General features: G+C 50.1%; 6 protein-coding genes across 8 annotated transcripts; 3 read left to right on the top strand and 3 right to left on the bottom strand.

The window, feature by feature from the left end:
- Positions 1–417: 417 nt before the first annotated feature.
- PV10_07623 (uncharacterized protein) lies at positions 418–2,414 on the bottom strand. The gene is made up of 2 exons (XM_016372548.1): positions 1,636–2,414; positions 418–1,580 (listed from the first exon to the last, which is right to left on the bottom strand). The coding sequence occupies exons 1-2, from the start codon at positions 2,000–2,002 to the stop codon at positions 643–645; spliced, it is 1,305 nt and encodes a 434-aa protein (XP_016221880.1). The 5' UTR covers positions 2,003–2,414; the 3' UTR covers positions 418–642.
- A 513-nt stretch (positions 2,415–2,927) lies between these two features.
- Positions 2,928–4,529, bottom strand: PV10_07622. 2 transcript variants are annotated; one of them, XM_016372547.1, is made up of 3 exons: positions 4,235–4,529; positions 4,004–4,049; positions 2,928–3,936 (listed from the first exon to the last, which is right to left on the bottom strand). In XM_016372547.1, the coding sequence occupies exons 2-3, from the start codon at positions 4,013–4,015 to the stop codon at positions 3,580–3,582; spliced, it is 369 nt and encodes a 122-aa protein (XP_016221879.1). In that variant the 5' UTR covers positions 4,016–4,049; positions 4,235–4,529; the 3' UTR covers positions 2,928–3,579. The 2 variants fall into 2 exon arrangements, with proteins under 2 accessions (XP_016221879.1, XP_016221878.1); XM_016372546.1 differs by having other exon boundaries at positions 4,004–4,529.
- Positions 4,530–4,635: 106 nt separating this feature from the next.
- PV10_07621 (uncharacterized protein) lies at positions 4,636–7,016 on the bottom strand. The gene is made up of 4 exons (XM_016372545.1): positions 6,496–7,016; positions 5,692–6,399; positions 5,311–5,638; positions 4,636–5,250 (listed from the first exon to the last, which is right to left on the bottom strand). Exons 2-4 carry the CDS (start codon positions 6,393–6,395, stop codon positions 5,137–5,139), a joined length of 1,146 nt encoding a protein of 381 aa, XP_016221877.1. The 5' UTR covers positions 6,396–6,399; positions 6,496–7,016; the 3' UTR covers positions 4,636–5,136.
- Positions 7,017–7,621: 605 nt separating this feature from the next.
- On the top strand, positions 7,622–9,223 carry PV10_07620 (uncharacterized protein). The gene has a single exon (XM_016372544.1). It carries the CDS (start codon positions 7,798–7,800, stop codon positions 8,371–8,373), a length of 576 nt encoding a protein of 191 aa, XP_016221876.1. The 5' UTR covers positions 7,622–7,797; the 3' UTR covers positions 8,374–9,223.
- A 67-nt stretch (positions 9,224–9,290) lies between these two features.
- PV10_07619 lies at positions 9,291–11,867 on the top strand. 2 transcript variants are annotated; one of them, XM_016372542.1, is made up of 5 exons: positions 9,291–9,553; positions 9,599–10,007; positions 10,056–10,251; positions 10,301–11,445; positions 11,502–11,867. In XM_016372542.1, the coding sequence occupies exons 1-5, from the start codon at positions 9,550–9,552 to the stop codon at positions 11,566–11,568; spliced, it is 1,821 nt and encodes a 606-aa protein (XP_016221874.1). In that variant the 5' UTR covers positions 9,291–9,549; the 3' UTR covers positions 11,569–11,867. The 2 variants fall into 2 exon arrangements, with proteins under 2 accessions (XP_016221874.1, XP_016221875.1); XM_016372543.1 differs by having other exon boundaries at positions 9,291–10,007.
- A 597-nt stretch (positions 11,868–12,464) lies between these two features.
- On the top strand, positions 12,465–14,894 carry PV10_07618 (uncharacterized protein). Its single transcript, XM_016372541.1, has 5 exons — positions 12,465–12,708; positions 12,806–13,128; positions 13,183–13,990; positions 14,041–14,176; positions 14,240–14,894. Exons 1-5 carry the CDS (start codon positions 12,571–12,573, stop codon positions 14,737–14,739), a joined length of 1,905 nt encoding a protein of 634 aa, XP_016221873.1. The 5' UTR covers positions 12,465–12,570; the 3' UTR covers positions 14,740–14,894.
- Positions 14,895–15,184: the final 290 nt, after the last annotated feature.

Raw genomic sequence — 15,184 nt, 5'->3', positions numbered from 1 at the left:
GTAAAGTAGGTACTTACGGAGTAGTTCTTTCCTGCCTCGGTTAGAACCCGCCCAAAAGACGAGGATGTACAAGGGAAAGTGCTACTGCGTTAAAGTGTTTGTGTAACCGCAACTGCTTTCATGTCAGTTTGGCACGCGTGGCATTGTACGATATAAATAGCGATGTCGCTCATTAACGTGGTAGTCGGACACCGAATGTAAACAATCATGTACAGACTACAGGATGCGTACACGTGGCGGCTTATCTTATCTATCAGTATATCAAGACTCGTACATCCACTCAGATATCAGTATCAAATATAAGATATCAAACTATCAGTATTCAACACCAGAGATGGTCAGATATCAGTATCAATAACAGACTGATCAAGGTTATCAGTCAGCACAGCCGCGTGAACATTGAAGAAGTCCTTTGTATCATTCCAAATTCAGGACTCATTCCTATCAAGCATCTACCACCCGGGGGCTCACGTTTACCGGGCGCTACGACGCGCAGCAAAATATCCACCTTATTTCATCTTGTTACATAACTGTCATCTGCTCCGTGGTAGCTACTCTGGCCATGGATGATAAATTCTCTGCTCGCCGCAACAATATACTATGGTAAATTACAAGAGTCGGGTTGGCCAACAGCTCCAAGGTTCAGTTCAATGACTCGCCGCATCTCAAGCAATTCAACTTCATTCTCCACTCCTTGGGTTCGAATCGGTTTCCGCCTTTGCCATTGGCAATGGCACTCGCTGGTGTCGGGACCAACTGAGTGACTGTGGCATTGAACACGTTTCCATCCACCGTCTCGATATTGGCCTTTAATTTTCCAAACCACGGTTTTTGTCCCTTGGCCGACTGTTTCGCTCGCTTGCCACCTTTCCGCGCCTCAGCAGCTGGTTGCGCCTTGTCGTCTTTGGAACCTCCCGCTAATTCTACCAAAGGCTTGATGAGACCTCCGACTTTTTGGCTCAGTGTCTGATCTTCTTCTCGCTCATGCGTTAAAGTTCCGGTAAGAAACTGGTTCCACGCTCGCTCTTCCAGCGCCTTGATCAAGCACTCCTGGTGGTTCCAGAGCCCACACCCTACTTGTGGCTTGTGGCATTGATACATTTCCACGTTAGGGTTATCGTATTTACCACAGGTGCAGAACTTTCGGAGCTTGCTGAGCGCATTTCTGGGATCACGTGCTGCCTTTTTCAAATCGTATGTCTGTCTCCAATATCGTTCTTGAAGAACATTCTTGTTGGAGTCGTCATTCTCATCCCAGAAACTGATCTCCGCGTGAGTCGCGATTGTCGATGCGTCGATGATGTCCACATGGTTGCTCAGAACCAACTCCCGTTTTCCGTGGTATGGTTGTCGTCCTTCTGGGAGCTCGTCAGGCCAGTATAGCCAGTACACCTTGACGTATACCTTGTCCGGGCTTTCCGCTCGAAACTCGGAAATCAGTCCAACCCAAAAGTTTTCTTGATCATATTGTAATCTTTCATCTTCGGTTGCGTCGGACGGTGGAGACTCAGGAATGGGAAATCGCCTGTTGACGTAGACGACTTGGCCAGAGGTATATATGACCACTACCGGATTGTTGACTGGGACACAATAAATATCCATCCATCGACAAGTTGCCGCGGGTGTGCTACTTACATTTTGCGTTCTTGAATCGAGACAACTCGGACCATTTCTTCCCCGGTCGCACCGCAAAATCAATGGTCAGGTGTGGCGCCAGGCTCGGGGCGTCAGTTTCAATATACAAATCATCGTTGGCCAACTGCTTAGCCGTCCTTGGACGCGCAGGGCACTCGAGGGTAAAGTCGGGCGTTGCTTCGGGTTCGATTGTCTCTGGCCCATTGCGTGTTGACTTGGGCGCTCGCTTGGGCTCTTCCATTTCACTGGCGCTTCGCTTTCGACCAGCCATGGGCGCGGCTTCGCTGCTTCGTTCGTTCTCGGAATCGCAAGGGGTCAATGGCAAGGTAGAATGATAGGATTCGGATGCCGTTTCGGCCGACGCCATGGGTTTTATTGAGGAATCGTAGATAGATAAAGGAACGTAGTCAAACGTCTTAAAACGAACGTGCGCTGTCCTGGTGGGTGGCCAGGACAGTGATAGCCAGAGGCGAAAAGGACGACGCGCCGAGGAGGAGGTGAAGTCCCAGCTGACTTCGAAGGCGCGACAGGCAAATAATCCTTTCTAGTTAATGTTATGTGACGGAGGAAGAAGAGATGGACACGTAGAAAAATCAAGGAAGGCACCGCACCCAAGAGAAATGATGCGCAAAGGATGTTTCGAGCAGAAGGCAGCAGATTTAGACAACGGTAAGAAGTGTCATGGAGGTCGGTCAGTAGCACGCAGGTGATGTTGTGTTGTGTTGGATCTGGGCTTTTCGCCGTGGGCAGAGCTTCTAGTGGAAGTGGCTGGACGCGACAACTCGACTGGGGGCTTGAAAGCAACGCAATCACATTCACACCCCCTAAAACTAACCTCCTCAAGGCCCGAGGGGCCCGTTCCCACCGGGTCGCCTCTGGGCTTGGCTGTAGGTTCTGGGGGCTGAAGGATGCCCAAGGAGAATGAGATCACTACTCCGTATGCACTGTCACTGGACTAGCTACCTACCCAAGGGATGAAGCCATGTTCCAAACACGCCCAATTGGTACCAGCAATTTGTCTACATACCCCAGTACCTTGCTACGAGAGCCTTGTAACCTTATACAAGGCGAGTGGAATTTTTTATTTCCAGACATCGTAAAGTAATGGTGCATGAGGGTGACCCTGGCACGCTTGGGTGGGCCAGAAACGTTCCATTATTCTTTGTCTGCGGGCACCCACGCAGTAGGCGGATGGGCCTAACCCAACCATATTTGCATGCATGCCAATGTCAGTCTACCTGCTTTGTGGGTGAGCACCATAGGCGAGGCACAAGAAGTTTCTCTGGAGGTACTTCCCTACCTACGGTAGGTACCTAACCTCCCTGCTTGTGAAGTCCCTTGCTCACGAGGCACATCCCCAGCCTCCTGTCTTCCCACGCTGATGTCAAGGGTTGGTCCCAGCACTGTAACGCTTCTTCTCCACCACCTGCGTTCTCCTCCTCACTGAAATGTGGATGCATAAAGAGCTATTCATGAGCATCATGTACACACTATACTATGTATCCTGGTAGAGACCACGTGAAAAGGTACCAACAGTACTTCAACCCACCCATCATGCTAAGGGTACCTACTGTGGGTACGTTTGTGGGTAGAATAAGAGCTTCCTGGTCCGACCCGCGGCACAAAGTGACTTTTTACTTTCTACTCACGTGATCATACCCGCATCTCAAGAGTCACAAGTGCATTTTTGTAGACGTTGGCATACCAGATTCCACCATAAACTCCACATACAGGATCCACTGATTATGACATGTGCGGCAATTCGCGGGCATTGGCAAAAAAGGAATCCACAAGCAGAAAAAGTAATTCGATTTCTCTCGTCGTGGTACTATTATGCTGTCTGACATGTCCTCCATTCGCCGTTACCCACTGGCTCCTGGCCGTTGTCTGTCTAGAGAAAAAGAACAAAACCTCGGGCTGGGTATCAATAGGGTGGTGTCCATGTTATTGTTCTGTTCTCTTGACCAACAAGCCCTTGCCGTCATTCGTGTGCTGACTCTCACTTGAATATGCTCTTGAGTTTGTCGACGAAGGAGTGTTTCTTCTCGGTGAGGCGAGCCTCGTTGCCTGCGCCTCCCCGACCGACGTGATGTGGTTCTTCGACGCTCGGGCGTGTTGCGACCTCGGGGACGACTTCATGGTCGTGCGGTGTGCTGCCAATGGCTTTGGAGGAATGCTCAATGTTTCCAGCACCTCCACGGCCTGCAGAGTAAGGCCCATCGCCCTGGTCGCCGGTTGGTCCTTCACGCACAATCTCGCCATCTGTGTAGGGGGTGTCGTCGGGTCCAAGGTTGCCGGCGCCTGTTTGGCATTAGATAAATTCACTTGGGTCCAACAGTGGGACAGAGGTGGAGGTTCAGAGACTTACCACCGCGACCATGGGAGACGTTGGTAGCCATATTGGTATTTGGAGTCTATAGAAGTCAGTTGTCAAAGATCAAGAGGATGTTCTCAAACGGCCAAAGACGAGGACATTTATCGGGTAGATGAGAACAGAAACAGGATGGAGACTTCATGTGAGGTGGGACCCTGACCACGTGGAGCGGTACCCCAGGCACCCAGGGTTGACAAACGAACGGCGAAGAGAGTGTTGCCTTACCGAGAGTCGAGAGATTCGGAGAACTAGTGCGTTGATGTTTAAGATTTGATACGTAGAGAGATCCTTGCTGCAAGGAAGTGAAAAGGTAGTTGGATGGTTTGTGGATGGCTGGATCAGTGTAAGATAAGAGGAAAAGGACAAGAGAGAATCAATCGATCGGCGGGCTTCTTTTCTTAACAAAAGCAAACGGCATCCACCAGACACCGTGACACCTCAATATCTCTCAACGCTCAAGCCACCTTCTTTTAGGCCGTGGAAATCATAACTATTACATGCCTTGTTGACAAAAGAAAGTCGGGGCATGCCATTTATCACAGAGTGGTGTGATCCGTCGATCTTATTCGACAAGCTTTGGGCCTTATCTCCTCTCCCAGTTCAAGGCTGCTACTAGTACATCGACCGGTCCTCTTGTTTTGCGAGCCAAGTTGTGTTAACCTGCGCCCCTCAACTGATCCATTATGGTGCATCCATACGTCATGTGGGAATCTCTGCTGCTGACTCTTGTCTCTTGTCGCTTGATGCTTGTCTCTGGAGTCTGCCAATAATCGAATCAATTGCACAATAAGGAGCACCATCACCTGCTCAACAGATCCCTCCGTCTAGCCATATCAGGCTTTATGATTTCACGCATTGGAGGCAGGAGACGAGTGTCTACGGATCTGTTCCCCATCAATCACCCATCCACACGTCATATTCGTAATGTCAAACAGGACGCCTGTTTCTCTCAACACATCCAAACAACGCTATACGAAAGACTACCTAGCTCTGCAGTAGCCCAGATTCATGTACATAATTGTCCCTCTTCGTGAGCCAGTCCACACATTTGCTGTCCCATCCTCGTTCCATTGCATCGGACAACTTGATTGAGCTAGCGTGTTAGCTCTTGGTTATCAATACCAGGTTCAAGCTTTGGCAGTCTTCTTTTCATCTCCACCTCCGGTCGTTGGTAGACCCATGAAGATTTTGAAAGAATCGTAAATCATCCATTGGAGACCGGTCAAAGTTCCAATCATGACCTAAAAGAAGGTTGATTAGCACACCGCGGGCCTCACAATCGCTGGACGAGAACCACTTACAATTCTGACCGGCAAGCCGTTCCAGAGACCACCGAATCCAATCTTGCCGTAGATGCGGCTCACCGCAGCACCGAAGCCTTCTCCTGCACCACGATCCGCATTCAACTTGCTCACCATGACATCGGCGGGATGTGACACGATGGCGCAGAGAATACCAGCCAGGTATCCACCAACGAAGGCCACACCGGTTTGGGCTCCTTTGTTGTAGTCCGATTTCTGGCCGGGGAGATAGTTGTAGATGGCTGCGACAATATTTTCGAAAGACGCAAACTTCATCATGGTGTACGGAATCTGTCTACCCCACAGTGGATACAAGCCCTTGTATAATCTAGACACGTCAATGAGTCTCGTGCAACATCTCGCTGCCAACTAATGACTTACCCGGCGGTTCCTTCCTTGGCTGTGATGGAGCTAATACCCTGCATGGTACCGGTGAAGGTCGGGGGTATGGTGGTTTGCATGCGGACCTTGACAGCTTCAAATGGACAGAGACCGATGTCAGCAATGAACTCGGCCGAGGCCGAGGCTGTCAGGTAAAGAACTGTCTTGTATTTAGCGGCATTTTCTTCGCCAGCCAGTTCAGAGTAGAGGTGCTTGAAGTATTCGTAGAAGCCATATTTGCCGGCGCCTTGAACCGAGTATCCCACAAAGGTCGGGCCCCAGCCAGTGAAGATGCCACGAATGCCTTCAGCCTTGCCAATCTTCTTCCATGCTTCCATATTGCCCTTGTAGAGGTTGGGATCGACTTGACGACGGCACTTGACAAGATCGAGAGGGGTGACGGCAGTGTGGGTTGCACCGCAGGCAAGAATACCGCCCACAGTGCAGGCAGCATAGTATTTGGCTGAATAGAGCTCAATCTTGCCAGCTTTGGCCTGGGCCTTCTGGCTGGCCTTTTCATACTCTTGCTGTGCCGCCTCGCTTAGCTCGATGGCCTTGCCTTTGGCCGACTCGGCGGCGCTCCAGTTGCTGAAGTAGTGTCTCTTCTGAGGATTCTCGACAGGTGGAGGCGCCGGCTTATAGTAGGGCGAGGTAGGCATCATCGCCTGGTACATGGCGTGGGAGGAAGGAAAGAGTCCAACCATGGTGCTATGACGAGTGAGCTTATCTTCAGAAAATGGAAGCTTGAAAGTGAGGAACGGGGATACCATGTAGCATGGACTGGGGATCATGAGCGTAGCATACCTTGATTCCTTCAACTGCAAGGATGATGGTCTGTTGGAGATGATAAGTACTTAAGTTATTAACGCTTGATGGTGAGCGAAGCGATAAAAGCTGATGAGGAGCTACAATGTCATCACTTCCTACCTGGCACAAGAATTATGGCCTTGGAAGGTAGTGTCGACCGGGGGTAGAGAGCAGACCTCCAGTCAAGGGAAATCGCATGCGAGTGACAGCTCGTCTCTTCTCTCATCACAAAGCTTCTGATCCTCCGTACTCCGTACAGGTGCAAGGGTACCAACCAACAGTACGTGAGGACGTACTCCGTAGGTAGTCCGGCGATAAGGCGGATTGTTCGTCGGATTCCCGGATACGAAGTGAGGGGGAAAGGGCCAGGGTGCCTTCAGTTCTGACGTCGATGATCAACTCCCCCAGAAGCTGTCCTGGAGAACCATCACCATGATTTTTGTCACAGATATAATAAGTGTCGTTCCCATTGCTTGTTGCTGACCGTTGTTTATCACCTGGAGCAAGATCTGTACACGACGACGAAGCCACCATCTAATCAGTTCCCCACATTCAAACACGAGGCAGATGAAGCGCATACGCACTACTATTGCAACAGGGGTTGCAGGGAAATCTTCCGCCAAATTTGGCGGAAGGTACCGCCGCTCATGGAGCTGCCCTTCGATCGCCAACGCAGTTTCTATTTCATCAACGAAAACAAACACCACCGCCACCACTAAAATATACGTAGCGAGTAGCGGCTGCGACTAATGCTAAGTCGCCTATAGAGCTCTAGAGATCACTACTATACACTCCCCAAGGGCACTCTCTCCAGGGCACCCTCCACATAGCCCTTCTCTCTAGGGCACTTGCGTGTTGCTCTGAATGCTCAGTCACGGGATCGCAACTCGCGGATATCCAATGGTTTTGCCAAGAGAAATGCGCCGAGACTCGTTATCAGCCAATCAACTTTTTAGTTCAATCATATGGCGTTAAAGCTATTTCGAAAAGGCCCATAGGCTGCTCTTGGGGTTGTCCACTTGAAATTCTGGGCATTGATCCTCTCGAGGACCACCACGGACCGCCTAGAAGGCCTAAAAGGCTAACCCAAAGAATCTATCTCCTGATGTCGCGCAGCCTTGAACCTCGGGGTCTGGTCTGCCTGCGAAAAAAAGTACGCAGTTACAACATCCTCTAAGGTGTCTGCCTTAAGGTTAACTCTAGCACTGTGTTTATTTTGACTCGTCTTTTTTATAGCTGCACCTCGACCTTCTCTTATCCTTCGACCTCTGACAACATCACCCGCATCGAACCGCGACCATGACTGCAAGCATGCATTCAACCCTTGAGCATGGAGTTCCATTGGGAAGCACCATCGTTCCCCAGAGTGATGGAATGCCACCCTTGGACGACGACCACTCACTCAGACTAAATCAATGGGCTAATAAGTATCGAGGAGCTACGGTTGCCGACCTCGATCTCCCCCCTGCCCTGTCTACATCACCAAGCACATCACTCGCCACTGCCCTCCTGTCCGCATCGTCCCACGATTACTCCCATTTGACTGTCCTGTCAGAAACAACACGTTCTCTCCTCGGCTATCTGGCCATTTCTAGCCTCAAACACCTTTTCGAGACAAAACAATTGGATCCCTCCGACCCCGTGTCCAAGGCTATGGTCAAGTTCCAACGTCGGGGCAACAAGAAATATCAAGTCATCACGATGGAGACCGAACTGTGGGAGCTGGAAGGCTTCTTTGAAAACGTTGGACCTTATGCTACCGGAACAGAGCAAGACTTTGCTGTGGTTACGGATGGTGGCCGAAAGTTCGTCTTGGGTGTGGTGACCAGAGGGGATCTGGAAGAGTTTGTCAAAAGACGGCCGAGCCTGGGATGAAGTGTGATTGTTGTTTAAGTGTCAATGGCACGCTGGCTCAGCACAAAGACAAGGCCTAAATCACACAGGGCAAGGGCCAGATCTTCTGTGGAAGAATATTCACATCAAGCGACACTGTAACTGTGTTGCAAAGTCATGGTGTGAGGCTGGCTTGTCCGGCTGGCTCTAGCGGTAGCTGTTGCAGCAAGCTTTTTTGCCTCTCGCTGTAATGTGCTGCGGCTCACAGCATCTCCAAGGTTTAGGTCTCAAACCGTCCTTGAACAAAGCTCTGTATCCGGAGCTTTTCTACAGCGTCCCACCACTGTCATGATGCAATGACCATGGGACAATGACGCCGCGATGTCGATTCTACGACTCTATCACGATTCATACACCGCAATCCAGGTCAAGCGGGCCCAGTCATGGAGATTTCGACGCATCAGATGAGATGTGTATGGCCCAGCCGATCAGCTCATTGAGGTTATCGACGAGAACGTCTGCTCGAGTGTTCGGGCTTTTGCTTAGGAACCATTCCCGCCTTGCATGATTCTCGCTGGGGTCTATCATATCGAGACTGAATTAGATGGGAGTCATCAACTCATATTGATGATGGAGGGGGTCCAGCATTGGCAGATCAGTCAGAACTCCTTGTCCCAATTGCTACTGCTACTGCTATTGCTTACGGCTTACATCCATACCGGCACTTTCCCAAGTCTATGAGAAAGCATGCTCGTCTTGTTAGGAGTGAGAGGCTAGACGAGTTAGAGCTAGATCCTAATCAGAACCACTCAGATACTTTTGAGCAGATTTACAATGTCATATTCATTGGGCAATTCAATTGTACTCGGAGCTTAAGGAAAGTGTTAGCATGTTAGTGTCGATATTAGCGCCTTGGCTTGAGTTATTCACAGGCAGGCGCATAATCAGCCAAGACTGAAGCGACCTGCGTCATACCAGAGCGCAACCCCAGATTGCTTGTTTCTTGGTTGGCGAGGCTTCGCTTTCTTGTTTTCCATCCTCTCAATGCTTTCCACGACGCTCCTTGTCACACTTCTTAAAATGCCAAACTGTTCATCAACAATATCCTCGTCATCGTTGCTCTTGCCGACATCTTGACACTTTCTTCCACACTCATTTCCTGCATTCTTTCCCCCAGCCAATCGACATGCCACTGCGTCTGCGATCTCCTCAATAATCATGCGTTTGTTCTCTTCTTCCTTGTTGATCTCCCTCTAACCGTGCTTAGATCGAGTCCGAGCGTGGGCTCACTCCTCAGCCCACAAGAACCACTTCAATCCTTGGGCTCAGGATCTTGAAAGTTCTCCCGGGACCCCTGGACACGCGTCAGAAGAGGCCAGTCAGTCCTCCCAGGCAAACTCCAACATCTCATTGCTCAGTCGAATCTTGAAAAATTCCAAGACTGCTCTCTTCCACAGCTGGGTAAACCTCTTGCTGGTCTTTGTTCCCGCCGGAATTATCGTTCATTTCGCTGAAGTGAACTCCAATATCGTCTTTGCCCTGAACGCAGTCGCCATTATCCCCCTCGCCGGGCTCCTCACCTTCGCCACCGAATCAGTTGCCCACCGATTGGGGCCGACCCTGGGGGCCTTGCTCAATGTTAGCTTTGGGAATGCTGTTGAACTTATTATCTTCATGTCAGTCGCCCAAGTATCACTCTAAGATCAAGCTCACCAATGTCTCAGTATTGCTCTCGTCAAAAATGAGATACGTATCGTCCAAGCCTCCTTGATAGGCTCTCTGCTGGCCAACCTACTTTTGATCCTCGGCATGGCTTTCTTGATTGGCGGCCTAGAGTTCCAAGAGCAGATTTATGACTCAACCGTAACTCAGATGTCTGCTTGTCTTCTTGCCCTCTCGGTTCTTAGTCTGCTCATCCCGGTGCGCCTCCTCCTCCCACGCTTCCGGAATCTGCCTGACTCTCCACCAGACCGTATTCCACGCCTCTTTCAGCGATCTGGCTCTCGCGGATGCACAAGTCCTGAAGCTCAGTCGAGGCACTTCCGTCATTCTTTTGCTGATTTATGTTCTATACTTACTCTTTCAGCTCAAATCTCACGCCTATCTTTATGTTGGCACGCCTCAGCATCGCATTGACGAGACCACTGTTCCAGGTTTTCTGGCTCGCTTCGACTCGACCAGTTCGTCCTCTGCCGCGTCATCTCATGCTTCGACTAGCGGATCTGCGACTAATTCAGGCTCGAATCGTCGCGTTCGAAAGAGACTCAAGTCCAAGTTAGGCAGGAAACGACATGTCAAGACAGAAGTTGTCCCTGGCCCTGCCACTGGGAAGATCGCCACCCCAAACAACCCTGACTCTGGGGACATCATTACTGAGAAACCCTCAGACGCCCCTGATGAGCATCCACGTCCTCAACATACATCAAAAGACCCTTCAGCGGCGCAATCTAACTCAGACACCCAACAGAAACCATTGACTCAACGAGGAATATCTTTCCGTCCTCCACCAGTCTTTAGGAGCGCGACCACTCCATCAGATGGCCTCCGAGACCGGGCATCTCCCCTTCTACAATCTCGATCTGACCCAGAGAACCGGAATCCAGCGAGATCTACTCCAGCTCACCACATTCGTCGTCAGGATTCTCCCAAAGGCCCAGTCAAAGTGGAGAGTGAGCCCCCAATGAGCCAAACGGCATCGATCATGCTTTTGTTAATATCGACCGGTTTGGTCGCACTCTGTGCCGAATTCCTGGTCGGTAGCATACAACACTTGGTAGAGAACTCGCCTCTTTCCGAAGCTTTTGTTGGTTTAATCATTCTGCCAATCGTCGGAAATGCGGCCGAGCACGTTACCGCAATCACGGTCGCCGCTAAAAATAAACTTGATCTAGCCCTAGGAGTGGCCCTGGGCAGTTCGATTCAAATCGCGTTGTTTGTCACCCCTTTTGTCGTCATCCTGGGTTGGATTCTCAACAAAGACATGTCGCTGTATTTCAGTCTCTTTGAGACGGGCGCTCTATTCGTTTCAACTTTCATCGTTAATTTTCTCGTGCTGGATGGACGAAGCAATTATCTCGAAGGAGCACTGCTTTGTGCATGCTACATTGTCATCGCGTAAGTTGAACCTGACATATGACATGCGACGATCGTGACAAGGCTGACCTCTCTAGCGTCGGCGCCTACTTTTTCCCGGATGGCCAAGATCAGAGCTCGTTGACTAGTGGTCCGAGCACCTAGACAGCACGAAATATGAATATTCATGATGATTGATTTTCCAAAGGATCAGAGGCACTGCCACTCATGGTCGATGATTTCAACTGCGCGCCGTGCTATCGACTTTCACACTTCCTCGTACCTGAATCCCAGCCACGCGGTTTTCAGGAACCAGTATGCAGTAAAGATCTAGCATGGAAAAGCCACCACGAAGGTTCTCTGCCGTCTTCTGGTCGGCCCCACCATAGTCAGTCACACGCTTGGTCCTTGGCAGCTAGTTCGCGAGACATTGGTTGCTTTCAGCTGGTCCAGAGAAGGACTACGAAAGCATGCTATTCTTTTCATGGATCCGTGACTATTGAGCGGCTCCCCGCAAGGTGGCTTCTGGTTCCCCGACTCCAACAAGCTTTGAGAATCGATCGATATCTATATCAGGTTAGCTTCGCGAGGTGAGACAATGTGAACTGTCGTTCCTCTCCCCCATACTCCGTACACCTGGAGCTGCAAGCCATTGTCTCGGTATTTTCAGCTCTCACTAATGCCAAGGAGATCTTCTATCATTGATTCATGAGTTAAGCGAGGTTTGGTTGATTCCATTAGTTTGTGCCGTTTGCAATGCCCTCGAGTGTCCACCCAAGGCGGCTTCCACGTCATGTGGCTCGAGCTTCCTATATTGAACTCTTTTCGTTCAGCGGGGGTCACAGCGCCAAACTTTTTTGGGAGTAGCAAACCTCACATTCCATTACAGATTCCTATCTTGTACCTGATGACGAATTGCCACAACTAACTGTTAAACCCTATGCATCAAGTGACGACCTGCTATACCCGATACAGAGCTATGCTTCCATCTTCCTACGTCGTATTGCGGACCGTCGCAGAGATGGTAATCATTGGCACCCTATATCCCTCCACAAGGACGAGTAGGTTTAATAAGTCGGTCCTCGTGGCTCTACACTGTGGGAACTTCTTTTCTTGTGAGACCCATCGTCGTTGAAATCTCCTGGCGCTATCTTCTGCTCCACAAAAATGCAGCTCTCTATAGCAGCAGTCGCCTTTCTGGCAGTATCAGTCTTCCAACCTACACTGGCCCAGGAAGGACAAGATCCTTACGTACCCGTTCAGGTCAATTGCACCTCCTCTGTCAGGGTGCGCAATGCGACTTCTGTAAGTCCATTCCGGTGCTAACATAGGTGGCATCAAGTCATCGCCCTACCACCTATTTGTTTACCACGATGAAAGACCATGATTCTGATATTTCCAGGGCCTGTCTCGTGCTGAGGAAGCATGGAGAGAAACCCGTCTCAAAAACGTGGTGGAGTCTCTGGGAACATATCTCCCTCGCGCAAACATTACTGGACTAAACGTCACCGACTATCTCTCTAGACTGAATGGAACAAACGCTCCTGTGGTTGGACTCGCCATTTCTGGAGGAGGTAGCCAATCTGGCGTTGGTGGTCTGGGCTTGTGGCAAGCCCTCGACGATCGCTACCCGGCTGCTGTCGCCGCCGGCACTGGAGGTCTCACCCAATGCTTGACCTATCTGACTGGTCTTTCTGGAGGAGGCTACCTGACCGTTAGCTCACTGTGAGTTGATTTACCAACCAAGTCTTTGATCATATACTGATGCAAATGTAATAGCGCAACAAACAATTTCACCTCCATCGAGCGCCTTCGAGAGGCCATTAATTTTACGATCAACTACGAGGTAGGCCCTACTGGCAACCAGACCGAGTATTTCGCCAGTCTCTTTGAAAACGCTGGAGCCAAGGCAGAGGCCAACTTCACCGTCACCGTCGTCGATGTTTTCGGACAGCAGTTCCGGCAATATCTTCCAGAGGCTTGGGGCTATCGATCATGGTCCGACATCAACAGCACTAACCACTCCTTTGCCCTTGGGGTAGGCCCCATGCCAATCGTTGCCATGGCAGAAGTTGTACCAGGACAGTCACCCAATATTGGTGGTATCATGTATCCTGGAAACAATGCCACCAATGGTTTCAATCTGACCAGCTTCGAACTCAACCCATTTGAATTTGGTAGCTGGCTGGGAGGCCGAATTCAAGCATTCATGCCCACCAAGTATCTTGGAACCTCAATGAGTGACGGCCTCCCCCAGGCCAATGACTCGTGCGTCCAAGGCTTCGACAAGGTCACTTTCGTCCAAGGTTCAACCGCGAATGCTTTCAATTTCTGGTTCATTGATGACTGGTACAACATTCCATTATTCGCCAAGCGATCCTTGGAGGCTCTTGGTCTTCGCAAGAGACAAAGCCCTTCAGCTACCATCGTCGTCCCCGAGGATGAGGAGGAGAATCCACTTGTGCAGTTGGTCAACGGCACAGCCGAGGAATTTGACCTTACTTTCAATGAGTCTCTGTGGGCTACTTATCCCAACCCATTTGAAGGCTATACTGAAGAGATGGTTAACGTGACAGACCTCTTACTGGTATGTCCCTAATTATCCATCCCCTGGGCAAGTTACTGATCGAGTTACAGGTTGATGGAAGCGAGACTGGAGAAACGATTCCATTGCGACCATTGATCATCCCAGAGCGAAAGGTCGACTTCATCATCGCATATGATGCCAGCTCCGACGCCCCGAACTCCTGGGTCAATGGCACAAACTTAGTCAGTAAGTCTCAAAGATCCCCTTCTCCACTCGTGAGAGAAGAAGTCATCCTGACCACTATATTAGATACCAATCTTTCCGCCGCCGAAGGCAACATCCCCTTCCCAACCATCCCGTCTTCACGCACAATGGTCAACTTGAACTTCACTCGCTTCCCCACCTTCTTTGGATGCAGCGAGACAGACGAGGAGAATTCCACCGTCCCACTAGTACTCTATGTCCCCAATGCGCCCTGGTCTACCTACTCGAACTATTCATACCTCCAATCGACCTTTTCCGACAACCAACTCGATCTCATGATGAACAATTCATTCCAGATTATCACATTTGGCAACGGCACCATCGATGAGGATTGGCCTGCGTGTTTGGCATGCGCTGTCGTCAAGAAGAGTCTCATTCGTGAAGGATTCGACTTGCCCGATGTCTGCGGTCAATGTTTCGAGCGCTATTGTTGGGATGGAAGTGAGGATGATGACGAGGTCTCGCCAGAGGTTTTCGATCTGGTTCCGCTTCTCGAACCAAATTTGAATTATACTCAATGGAATGAGACTTGGACATCTGATTGAGTTAGGGAGAGAAGGGCTGTTCGCAATGGTCAGGGTTCTGTGCTCTGCTCGTGGCTAGAGGACAGCGCAGCTTTAATTACATCTACATACAACCAACATATAGCATTAATACATAGGCATGGTACCAAATAGAGGCCATGCCTTCACTTAGAAAATTGGTCAATGTTGGTTGATACCTCAAGACTTTCCGCCAAAGTCTAAGCAGTTACCTAGGTAGTATCTTTACAGTGACAAAAGGCCCCGATGCCCAAAATCCTCATACTTCCATCACTCCGCTCCTGCTAATCTTGGGCCATGATACTTCTTTCGAGCATGGATGAACCAATTGATCGCGGCAAAGATGGCCATAATTCCAATCACAGCCGACGTGTAATCTGGTTGGAGACAGTCGCGGTTAGTAATTTTCATCATGTGGTTTCGAACGAAAAGAAAATCTTCTACCAAG

The sequence above is a fragment of the Exophiala mesophila genome, assembly GCF_000836275.1.
Source record: "Exophiala mesophila strain CBS 40295 unplaced genomic scaffold supercont1.5, whole genome shotgun sequence".
NCBI lineage: Eukaryota > Fungi > Ascomycota > Eurotiomycetes > Chaetothyriales > Herpotrichiellaceae > Exophiala > Exophiala mesophila.
This window is presented reverse-complemented; position numbering and strand designations above follow the sequence as displayed.

Coding starts and splice junctions, on each gene's coding strand:
- PV10_07623 (XM_016372548.1), bottom strand. CDS start 2,002: ATGGCGTCGGCCGAAACGGCATCCGAATCCTATCATTCTACCTTGCCA. Junction 1,581..1,635: donor TCGATTCAAGAACGCAAAAT/GTAAGTAGCACA, acceptor ATTGTGTCCCAG/TCAACAATCCGGTAGTGGTC.
- PV10_07621 (XM_016372545.1), bottom strand. CDS start 6,395: ATGGTTGGACTCTTTCCTTCCTCCCACGCCATGTACCAGGCGATGATG. Junction 5,639..5,691: donor GCCAAGGAAGGAACCGCCGG/GTAAGTCATTAG, acceptor TGACGTGTCTAG/ATTATACAAGGGCTTGTATC. Junction 5,251..5,310: donor ACGGCTTGCCGGTCAGAATT/GTAAGTGGTTCT, acceptor ACCTTCTTTTAG/GTCATGATTGGAACTTTGAC.
- PV10_07620 (XM_016372544.1), top strand. CDS start 7,798: ATGACTGCAAGCATGCATTCAACCCTTGAGCATGGAGTTCCATTGGGA.
- PV10_07619 (XM_016372542.1), top strand. Junction 10,008..10,055: donor GTTGAACTTATTATCTTCAT/GTCAGTCGCCCA, acceptor CCAATGTCTCAG/TATTGCTCTCGTCAAAAATG. Junction 10,252..10,300: donor TTCTTAGTCTGCTCATCCCG/GTGCGCCTCCTC, acceptor ACTCTCCACCAG/ACCGTATTCCACGCCTCTTT.
- PV10_07618 (XM_016372541.1), top strand. CDS start 12,571: ATGCAGCTCTCTATAGCAGCAGTCGCCTTTCTGGCAGTATCAGTCTTC. Junction 12,709..12,805: donor GGGTGCGCAATGCGACTTCT/GTAAGTCCATTC, acceptor TGATATTTCCAG/GGCCTGTCTCGTGCTGAGGA. Junction 14,177..14,239: donor CAATGGCACAAACTTAGTCA/GTAAGTCTCAAA, acceptor CCACTATATTAG/ATACCAATCTTTCCGCCGCC.